Source organism: Gadus morhua, chromosome 13 (assembly GCF_902167405.1).
Source record: "Gadus morhua chromosome 13, gadMor3.0, whole genome shotgun sequence".
Classification (NCBI taxonomy): domain Eukaryota; kingdom Metazoa; phylum Chordata; class Actinopteri; order Gadiformes; family Gadidae; genus Gadus; species Gadus morhua.
In genome coordinates this window covers 15755409-15767330 of record NC_044060.1, presented here as the reverse complement: position 1 = coordinate 15767330, position 11922 = coordinate 15755409, and the positions used below count along the sequence as shown (strand labels likewise).

The window sequence follows — 11922 nt, the reverse complement described above, 5'->3', positions numbered from 1 at the left end:
AGTTGTTATCTGACATAAACATCCCCTTTCCTTGGGCCGGTGGCAGAAGGGTTCCTCGGTCCTCACCGATTACACAGCGATTAGAGTCGATGAAGAGTGTGTTAATAGGGTTTCGGGGGATTTAAATCAGCGTCCAGTCAAATGCTACGTGCTTGAGGGGTGACATCATGCTCATAACACACACTGGAACAAACACACACACACACACACACACACACACACACACACACACACACACACACACACACACACACACACACACACACACACACACACACACCGACTGAGCTGTCCTGTGTAGGTCTACATGCATGCAAGGACACACACACACACACACACACACACACACACACACACACACACACACACACACACACACACACACACACACACACACACACACACACACACACACACACACACACACACACACACACACACACACACGCACACACGATTAAAGTCCGCTATACCTGCTTTCAGTGGCTGCCCCAATGTCCCATACCCCCGCTTTGACCGACGTCACAGCAGAAGCTGCCTCTGATTGGCGGAGGAATCGGCTGCTGCTCTTCTTTTTACCCTCACCCCCTCCTCACGGACGCTTCACTCCCCACAGCATCCATCTCTTCGTCCCGACGTCACACGCCCCTCTCCTTTACTCGCAGCGTAGGTGAGAGTCGAATGCGCAGTGCTAACCTCCTCCAGTGTTTTCCAACGGGATATACTACTGATAGATCACCGGACAAGTCGTAACAGGCACAGCGATCCGCAGCAAGTTGAAGGTTAATGCAGGTGATAGGGGAATAAATAACCACGTTCATGCCCGAGATTTGACATTGACAAACAGCGAGAAGAAGCGTGCGTGGCCGTTTACCTCGCTACTCACGCATAACTGGCGGACAGAAACACGGACCGGAATCAGCCAGCCAGGGATGTTAGCGATGGACGTGTGATTCCGGCTTTAAGGTAGGAAAACATCCGTGTATCTGAAAACGAGGAGGCGGGACGCGGTCCGCGTCGGTACCGTAGCGGATCAGAAGAAGCAGCGATGCGGGCATTATAGACGCCCTGGTCTTTTATTATTTGTAATAATTAGCATATGTAGCAGGTTAATGTTGGCAATGATCGTAGACCTGCGGTAACCGCTGCTGAGTCGACGAGTAGAAGCGACGATGCGAACACCACCACCACCGACCCCCCTTCTCCAGAGTACATTCACCAGGCATTGGCCTGTTACACACCGTAGCGAGGCTGTGGGTCCCGCAGCTGGTGCCTCGAAAACGAATGGAGGGGGGCGGGGGACAGGATTATTAAAGAGACGAAGTCAGTCGCATGTGAACGATGTGTGATATTCTTCTCCCCCCTCGATTTGAGACAACAGCTGTGTCACACAGGATAGGTTTAGTTTCAGAGGTTGATATTTATAATGAGGATCATTTTTCATTCCTTCTTTAATGGTGACGGGGTTTCATAATGACCCCTATTTGACGAATTTTATTTTGTGTTTTTTTGTATTGCACCGTATAGATTTTGAAAATGTGTTTCTCAATGAGGCATAGATATGCTTAAACAGGTTAGGATCATTGCAGATGTTCTTACGTTGCTGTAGGGCGCCTGTATCTGTGTTTGTAAACCTCAAATTAGGTAGTACTTCCGGCGTAAATCATATAGTGATTCCTATTTTATGTGGAATTCCATTTTATTTATTTATTTTTTCAATATGACATAAAAACACCCCTCCTTATTTAGCTGCGTATATAATAAACTCAGATTTGATAGATTAACACAAAGTACCCTTTTTGAACACAGTAATAAAGGCCTAATTACCACGGTAGCCTTGGGAGGCGACTTCAAGCTTATTTTATGAAAAACATGAATAGTATTAAACATGTCTTCATTCTGAGTGCATGGAGGACGCGTCTTTCCTTAGAGAAAGGACTGCAGCTTCTAACCCATTTGAAACATTACCCTTGTGATTTGAACAGCAGCACTCTGGTCTATTTCCCCAACACAGCAGTGCATTCACTGACACACCACATAAACAAAAGTAGATTGTAATAGGCCTGTAAGCCATATTGCATAAATAATGCCGGCTACAGAACATCTCCTTGAGTTTGAAACATCTCCTGAGTCCATAGAAATATCTGATTCCAAACGGCATGAGATTGAGAATATGAATGCACTATACCTTTCCTTCAGTGTGAGAGTGGAGGTGCTTTAAGATAGTGGAGCTGCTTTAAGATGTGAGATGTGGCCTCCATGACGAGGTTGGAAAGACATGTCATTGCTCAATCAAATATGTCCTATATCTTCCCATGAAGTGCTTTTCATATTCTAACAATGTTGAGCATGTAAGTCCAAGGGCATCATGCTTTGACACGTGATACTGGCTCCAGAATATATTCCATTAGTGTGTGTGTCTTTGGTCTTGTGTGTTCTGGTGCACATAAAGATAGACTCCACAGCCGTGAAATAGGACCCAATAGTTTGTGTTTGAGGCATTTCATCTGCAGTGCACTCGAGAGGGTCATACATAAAGCAGGCTCTCTATATAAGATGACAGTGTTCATAAAACACAGCGCATCAGTTTTTATAATGAGGCGGTCTGGGTGAGACATTAGAGAAATGAGCTGGAGGCTAATAAAAAGCCCTCTCGTAAGACCACAGCCAACGGTGACTACGCACAGTTTTTTATTCCCCCCCCCCCCCCGTCTATTGACCTCTGCAGTGTATTTGTCCTCTGCAAAGAGGGTGATTCGTTTTCAGTATTTTTTTTAAGCATCCTCTAAGCCGTGCATTCTAGTGATTTAGCTGGAGAATGATGTGTGGAGGCTCTGGCAGTGTTTCCAGATAAAACATATCCGAGCTGTGATGGTGGTGGTGGTGTTCTTCTAGACAGAAAACTGAAACAAATGAACAAAAGAGGTTCAGCAAATCGATTGGAGCGGAGTGAACTCCAAGGACAGAAATAGTGGTAATATGAGAGTAATATGATTCATCGAGCTACACATGCTGCTACCATGTATTCAATCCATCGTTTATCAGAAGCCTCGTCCCAAGGGCTTCACAGGGATCTTGTTTTTAGTGTCTGAGTGTACTGTACTCCTTAGGAGGTAAAGCCTAATGGGAGGAACTACGGAGAACATGACATGATAATACGATAGGGACTGATATTAACATGATATAGTGCTACTAGTTCTACTACCACTACGTTTCCATTCATGCTATTACTGCCCATTCTCCTCCAACTACTACTACTAGTAGTAGTACTACAACTACTACAACTACTACTACTGCTACAACAATTACTATATGACTTCAGTTTGTACTATGCTACACTACTACTACTGTTTCTACTACTATTACTGATACTATTATTCATGCTACTACTATTATTACTTTTTCTACTACTACTACACTACAGTACTTTTTGTATTACTACTACCGCTTCTCATACTATAAGACCTATTATTAATATTCATTAAGCCAATAATAATAACAATGTCCCCTTTTCTCTCTCTCTCTCTCTCTCTCTCTCTCTCTCTCTCTCTCTCTCTCTCTCTCTCTCTCTCTCTCTCTCTCTCTCTCTCTCTCTCTTTCTTTCTCTCTCTCTCTCTCTCTCTCCCTCTCTCTCTCTCTCTCTCCCCCCTCTCTCTCTCGCCCTGCTCCACTCCTACCTGGACTGCCCCCTGAAGGCTCCCAGTTGTTGTCAACCCTCCGTCCCTCATGGCCCTGGTCCATGAGCCCCGCTCCTCCTCCCCCTCCCTCTCCTGCTTCAACTCGCCCCTCTCCGACGGGCCCCCCCTCCGCCACCTGGATGCCCAGACGCCCTGCACCCCCGAGATGGACCTCACCCCCACCCAGTGCGTCCTCCGCAACGTGCTGTCCATCGCCACCGGCGCGGCGCCGGAGCCCGAGGGCGGCGGCGGCGGGGGGGCGGGCAGGGGGCAGAGCGGCCAGAGCCCCACCCCCAGCGAGGAGCAGCAGGAGCAGCACTTCGCCAACAGCGTGCTGAAGCTCCATGACAACGAGGGGGGGCCGGGGGGCCGGGGGACGGAGGGCGAGGGCGGTCAGGACCCCGAGAGCAGCGCCGTCCGCAGCCAGCTGCAGTTCCACCCCCATCACGGGGGAGGGGGCTTCCTGGAGGGGCTGTTTGGCTGCCTGAGGCCCGTGTGGACCATGATCGGCAAGGCCTACTCCACCGAACACAAGCACAACCTGGAAGGTGAGACCCACGGACGGGCTGGAGGCTGGCTGGCTGGCTGGCTGGCTGACTGGCTGGTTGGCAGACTGCCTGGCTGGTTGGCTAGCTAGCTAACTGGATGGCTAGCTAGCTAACGGGCTGGCTGGCTGGCTGGTTGGCTGGCTGGCTGGCTAACTGGCAGGCTAGCTGGCTGGCTAACTGGCTGGTTAGCTAACTGGCTGGCTAGCTGGCTGGCTGGCTGGCTAACTGGCAGGCTGACTCGCTAGCTAGCTAACTGGCTGGCTGGCTGGCTGGTAGGCTGGCTAACTGACAACAAACGTATAAACGCCAAACTCAATTATTTAAACCAATTCGAATTCATGTCCGTGCCGCTCTATCTCTTAATAAATCCTGGACCAGCTTCCATTATTAATTTCCTTAGATGTCAGTTATAGGATCATATCCCCTTAATGAAAGAGAATAATCATTAGTAAAAGATAGAGCTGTCACAAACGCCATATTTAAATAGACACACTGTCTGGCACTAAAGTAGTGAATGAGGAAACTCTTCTATCTTCAGGGGGCTTATTTTTCATATTTTGTGTTTCCTTTTGTTTTGCCTGTTTTTCCCTTCTCTTCCATTTACACACATCGACACAAACATACACACATGCAGAGTCTTTTCTCCCCCAAACGCGAGGTTGTTTGTGTCTGCTGCCTCTACAATGGTGAGGACTCCCCTGGGATCCCTCTGCCAAATCTGCCTCATGAATTATACATGGCCATGCGTTGACCTTACGTCTCTCATCTCTATTAACGCAGAGCTGACGTACACGCACACACACCCACACACACACGTCGAACACCCGCCTGCACAACATAATAAACACACGCACACACCTGCATCCACGCTCACACACAAACACACACACACTGATACAAAGGCACACAGGTAAATTCACACTGCAATATTCATGACGAAACCTACAAAAAAATGGTATACAAGAGCTGGCATTGACACATAAACACAGAATTTAGCGTTCCGTCGAAAAGGAAAAAAGAAAGAGAAGCTATCTTTGACAGACCTAGAAAGAAAATATTCTTCCTGGGCAACCCCACCCCCCCCCCGCGTCACACACACACACACACACACACACACACACACACACACACACACACACACACACACACACACACACACACACACACACACACACACACACACACACACACATACACACACACATACACACTTTCTCAAAAGAGAAAGGGAGTGCGGCTGTTCAATAGCTCTTTGTAGCCCTCTGATATTTTATCACCCCGTAGACGTCCTCCACTCCCCCAACCTCCCCCTCCCCCCCCCCCTGTCCCACCCCCCCCCCCCCCCCCCCTGTACCCCCCCATCCCCTGTATCTTTCCCTGCCTCCTCTTCTGCTCCTTTCATCTGGTGTCCTATTATCGCGATGGTATTTCTGCCGCTCAGTGACTTGAGAATGGCTCCAACACCGTCTGGGCTACGTTAAGTTAAACTCCCCGGAGGAGCCCTCCCTCTTTGTAAAAAAAAGAAAAGGGAAAAATAAATTAGGTCTTCATTATCCAGAAAAAGAGACATTGAATGAAGGCAGCGGCCAAGAGCAGCAGGGCCTGCGATATCTCCCGCCGCTCTCTCACTCCGGCTGCTAAAGATAGGACTGAGGTTGGGTAGCACCGTGTTTTGTTTGTGTTTGTTTTTGTGTTTGAAATTATATTTTGTTTTAAAGCACTCTGGGACGAGAGGGTGCATAATTACACCTGACCTATTTGCTTACTAATGATAGAAATAGCTGGTTTAGTATCTGAAAGGTTGTTTTTATGTTTGCCTCAATGAAACACTTTGATTTTGTGCATGGAGCTCGGGGCAGACTAAGAGCCGGAGGAAGTCATATCTAGTCATACTTTTAGTCATCGCACTTATTCTCTGGTTTCTATTGATTGGAAAGAAGAACCACAGGGATGTTTTTTTTTTTGCGTTGAAATTACCCCGTTTATGAGATCTAAGATGGCAGGGGGGGGCGTGGTGGTGGTGGTGGTGTGCGTGTGTGTGGGGGGGAGGTTATGATGTTTCACAGATAGCCTTTTGTCCTTCAAGAAAGGTATGCTTTATTGGCTCGGGAGGGACAGAAACCCCAATCGATCACTCATTAATCATTCATGTCATCATGATTGGAGTGATGAACACACGTGGACCCTTCCTCCCCTTTACAGGCGTGTGTGTGTGTGTACGTGTGCATGTGTGTGTGTATGTGTGTGTGTATGTATGTGTGTGTGTGTGTGTGTGTTCCCTTAGAAAATTCACTCTCAGCATCCAACCTAGCCCCCTGACACAGATCTATAAAGATCAACCGACCCCCCCGTTCCCTAAACACACACACCCACCACTTCCACCAGCCCACGCTCCTCCCATTATATTATCCTTAAACACAAACAAGCATGTACCAACACACACGGTGCACACACAAACACACACACACACAAACACAGATGCTCACGTGCCGTCGATGCTGCTATCTTCACTGTCTCCTCCTCACCCCTCCTCCACAAAACCCCTCACCCACCCCGTAGCCCCCTCATGAGTGTTGGAGTCCTGTTTCATGGCGGCCCCTCAACGGCACTAAGCAGGATTTAGGTGGAGGGTTGCGGAGGACAGAGCATTATCCAGATTACTGCTCCATGCCTAGCTGCTGGTGGACCCTGCCTGATGCGCAGGTTAAAAGAGGGTTCAAGAGGGGAGCGTTCTAGGATCTGCTGGGCTGGTCCAGGGTGGGGTTTAAGATGGGCTTGTGTTAAAGGTTCACGTGGTCTGTTTATGGTGCTTACCTCGGGGGCGGGACGCTGTAGCCCTTCCTTTTGTTAGCATTAGTGGATTAGTGTTTTACTCTCTTTCTTATACATGCAATGGAAATCTTTCTCTAAAATATCTTGTTACCACAGCCCCCCCACTGAACAAGCAGTAAATGTGTGTATTTTAAATTAAATTAAATCTCAGTAAAAAACATTTTTCCTGCTATGACCGAAAATAATCATTGTTTATTATTTAAATAGTATTGCAGCTATGAAATGTAATGGAAATGATATGATAAACAAATTATACATGTAGTAATATTGCTTGTTTGGTTCTGTGTTGTACCTCACTTAATGAGCTACACCTGTGTTTATCTAATTGTGGCACCGCTATCATACCAAATCAAAAACTCCTCCCATTCATCTCCATTAAACCTGAGTGGGCGGAGCCACCAAGCAGAGATAAAAGGCCGTGATATGGAAATACATGAACTCCACCTCGACCTCCGCAGCAGCTGGCCAACTACAGGACCAGACGTCAATATGTGTGTGCTATAAAAATCAATGTCGCTAGCAAATGCAATTCACACAATGGTTTTGCTCCCTTCTTTGGGTTACTTACCAAGTGTATGCTTATAATTGCTTTTTATCATGGAACACAGTTAGCCCCAGTCTTTACTCTTTGGGGGACATTTTATAAGTGTGGTGGGACCATACAGATTTCGAGAGATCGCATAAAAAATAGATATGCTATGACCAATCGGTGCTAAGGGAAGGGAGTTCCAGTCCATGACAGAGGAAGGAGCGCTGCAGTCTGAAATAAACTGAACAATGGCGTTAAAAGAGGAACGGAAATGTGCATCAAGGTCTTTATTCAGAGGAAGCTGATCCTGACCATGAGTCTGAAGACTCAGACTCACTCAGTTATCTATCTGATTGGCGGCCGTTCACAACATGAGAACATGAGAGCGCTGCCTTATGTTAGAAATCAATGGCCGCCCAGCCGAAGGCCAGACTGGTATTCACTGCGAAACGCAGGCTTGAATATCCGGCTGGTCTCCTGAAGCAACGGCGTTAAAATTGGATTGCTATAGTATGACTGTAGGCCGCCCTTCCGTAGAACTGTGGGAGGTCCCGTTCGAGGAGATCTCCGACCTCCAGTGGGTGGGCAGCGGAGCCCAGGGCGCCGTCTTCCTGGGGAAACTCCACGGACAGGAGGTGGCCGTTAAGAAAGTACGGGACATCAAGGAGACGGACATCAAGCACCTCCGCAAGCTCAAACACCCCAACATCATCACGTTCAAGTGAGCAGACCTTGAGTTCCTTCTGTTACTTTCCAATGGCTTTCAGGGCCTCGGAGAAGCAAAGCTTGCATAGCTTTTAGAATATTAATGCGTAAAACTGTTACATTTGATCAAATAATGCCATACGATTTGATTTACAAACCCTTGTACGATTATCCCAGTTGAGATACCTGTCCTAACAACCCTCAATACAACCCTCAATGCCATTAAACCTGATCTCTGATTGTGCCCTCCTGCTCTCAGGGGGATCTGCACCCAGGCCCCCTGCTACTGCATCCTCATGGAGTACTGCGCGCAGGGCCAGCTGTACGAGGTGCTGAGGGCCGGACGCAAGATCGTGCCCTCCCTGCTCATGGACTGGGCCATGGGTATCGCCGGGGGCATGAACTACCTGCACCTCCACAAGATCATCCACCGAGACCTCAAGTCGCCCAAGTCAGTTCCCTTCCCCAGTGTTGGAGTGTTTTGCTATTTCAATTTGATTAGAATGGAAACGTCCTTGACGTATATGAGTTTGGGAATCAATGGCCGCCCAGCCGAAGTTTGGACTGCACGCTCCTGTACACGATCCATGAGCAAACACGTTATAGCCTCTAAGGACAGCAGATAAGGGCCATGCTTGTGTGTGTTCTTGGGCCAGGATAATGACGTTACCTGTTATAACTCACTGAAGGGTGAGCAAACCCCTGTTTAAGCTGTAAAGGTTTTTGGAAAAAAATGATATTGGGTCCATAGGAGCAACTGGGGTTTTGTCACATGTCGTCACAACCCACCTCACACTGGCTCCAGCATAGTGCCCTGCCAATAGAGAACTACCAATCTGGAAAAAGATTTAGCAGACAAAATGTAGCAGCAGTTATTTACAGATCAATTTGTACTATTTTAGTCAAAAAGAACACATCAATGTTCACCAACCCTTGTAAGATCCAAATGGACCCAAAAATCCAACCCCTGTAAGTAATAATTCAATAATATGCCATTAGAAGCACCTCATTGACTGAGCTATTGTCTTTCTCTCTGTCTGGTGCGTGTGAACAGCATGCTGATCACGTACGACGACCTGGTGAAGATCTCAGACTTCGGAACGTCCAAAGAGCTCTTCGACAAGAGCACCAAGATGTCCTTTGCCGGTACGGTGGCCTGGATGGCCCCGGAGGTCATCCGCAACGAGCCCGTCTCAGAGAAGGTGGACATTTGGTGAGTGTCACCTCCCTTTCAGGCTGCCATGCTTGATTTTAGGAACTGTATTTCTCATCATTAGTGTAATCGCTCATTAAATCGCCATCAGATCTCATTAGTTATGCTTTGCCATACAGTGCAGTGTCCTATTACCATGAAATCGATTCAGTGTTATGTGCCATATCTCATTACATGAAATCGTATATAGGCCCCTCTATCATGTCTGATGGGCTGCCCTGAGCACCCCCGCATTCTCTCTCTCTCCCTCTCTCTCTCTCTCTCTCTCTCTCTGGCACACACACTCTCCTTTCTCTCTCTTTCTCTAAAACACTCTCTTTCTCTGGTTCACTCTCACTCTTGCACACACACACACACACACACAGACACTTGCATACAACACAATAAAATACAATTGCACATTTTCTCTCTCTCTCTCTCTCTCTCTCTCTCTCTCTCTCTCCCTCTCCCTCTCTCTCTCTCTCTCTCTCTCTCTCTCTCTCTCTCTCTCTCTCTCTCTCTCTGTCTCTCTCTCTCTCTCTCTCTCTCTCTCTCTCTCTCGCTCTCTCTCTCATTCTCCATCTCCTACTCGACCCGACATTGCTGTGTGTGTGTGTGTTGGAGACAGCGCTGGCTAATTTAATAATTGATTTGCCAGATGCTGCAGTGCTGGGGAGAGGCTGGGCTTCAGTCTCCCCATGCCTGCGGTCGCCCTGGCCCCGGGCCAGCAGTGCATTAGTGGAGATGTGAAAATAGGATTAGAAAAGGCTTTTGATGTAGTGGGGGGAAAGAAATGAAAAACAACAACCTCCAAAAAATAATAAAACAGGGGAAAGGGGTTGGCTGATTTTTAAACAGCGCTACAATAAATGAATGCCGGCGAATTAGTCCACTCCCATGGATAAAAAGAATAGAGAAAGCGAGAGACACACAAAAAAAAAGGCTCCACAGAAAGAGGGTTACTTGGAAAAGCTCTTTGAGGATTTTTTGGGGAGTTGAAGGCACTCAAGCTGTGCAGGCATTTTAAATAATGTAGCACCAAAGGTACGTCAGAGTTATATAAAAAATATATATTGAATGGACATTATGCAACACGTCATAGCTGTATTCAAATCTTATCTAACATCTATATAATTAGAGAAGTAACACGTTCAAGAGAATAACTCTGGCCTCCACACTCTATATATGCAGAGGTTTAGACTGCAACAATATGCATCTAAGATTTCTAGATCTCAAAAAATGTCACGACTGATTAAAATAAAACAACCAAATCACTTAGGGAGGAGGCAAGGTAAAATGAGTGTGCATTGAAACATGATATCACCCTATTCATTTTTCTTTCTCCTACAATATTGTATATTAAATCTATAATGATGCATGCAGTGCATGCTTACCTTGTACACTTACAGTAGAGCTGTATTGTGCTGAACTGTATTAATCTGTAAACACATTAAACGGCGGCTGTCAAAAGTGACATTAAAAGGAAAATGGCAGTGGCATGGTCTTTAAAGTGAAAGATGTGGGTCTGGCTCTTCGCTATCGACATAACATGTGGCCTCCAATAGCTGTCATTTATTTTACCTCTAACATCGCTTACTGAGGCACTAAACAAAAGCAATCTCCTTAAAAGACATGGCAGAGCTAATGCTGAGTGGAAGGCTGAACACGAAAACGAAGGCACTGTATTTACAACCCCTCTCACACTCCTGCATTCTACAGGATGCTATGGTTGCGTAGGTTGGTCCCCATGGTAACCGTAACGGGCCATCAACAACAAACTTTCCTTAGTAACCTTCCCTTGGGTTTGAGTCGTTGTGTCTGCTACCCAACAATAGTATGGTCCTTGCACGCTGAAGATACTCTGCATATTCAAACGTAAACATTGCAGCGCACAATATAACACAAGTTGCTATGAATGGACTCCATAGGTTATGAAGAGTAGCTACTTTGGACTTGTTATTGTGGTTGTAAATGCTATGTACAAAAAAAAAGATACATATTTATGTTTACAAATACAAATATAGACGTGATTGGCATGTGTACAGTTGGCCTGAATATATTCAGTGAGTACTTTCATTTAAATAACTTATTTAAGTCTTATCTTATTTGTGATATATTTGAATTACATACATCCATTTGCATCCCTTCCTGAATTAATAAGTATTAATTTAATAAGTATTATGTTAGACAAAAATAGGCTTGCAGGGAGCATACTGCTCGATTTAACCAGTATCACCTCAGATCATTCTCTTTCAATCACCCCATCAACCGACCAATGTACTTCAACATGCTGGAGTGTTCTCAGGCATACTGCAGTTACACCCAAACACTACTGTTAATGATGGGTGGCTGGGTGCAAAGGAAGACACCAACAACGCTTCTTCTTCTTGTCCAACGTAGCCATTAAGACTGCTAAGCATTAAACACTCACCAATAAAG

At 46.4% G+C, this 11922-nt stretch overlaps 1 protein-coding gene across 4 annotated transcripts in view; it reads left to right on the top strand.

Annotated features, from left to right (window-relative positions):
• The first annotated feature begins 591 nt into the window (after positions 1-591).
• LOC115557284 (mitogen-activated protein kinase kinase kinase 12) overlaps positions 592-11922 on the top strand; it is a 22613-nt gene continuing 11282 nt past the window's right edge. For 2 of the 4 annotated variants that reach the window (XM_030374981.1, XM_030374980.1), the window contains exons 1-5: positions 592-966; positions 3696-4225; positions 8124-8307; positions 8551-8742; positions 9346-9504. In XM_030374981.1, the coding sequence (XP_030230841.1) occupies positions 3727-4225; positions 8124-8307; positions 8551-8742; positions 9346-9504 (1034 nt within the window). In that variant the 5' untranslated portion in view covers positions 592-966; positions 3696-3726. Of the gene's footprint in view, positions 967-3695; positions 4226-8108; positions 8308-8550; positions 8743-9345; positions 9505-11922 lie in introns of all 4 variants that reach the window. The other 2 variants (XM_030374979.1, XM_030374978.1) reach the window with 1 other exon arrangement.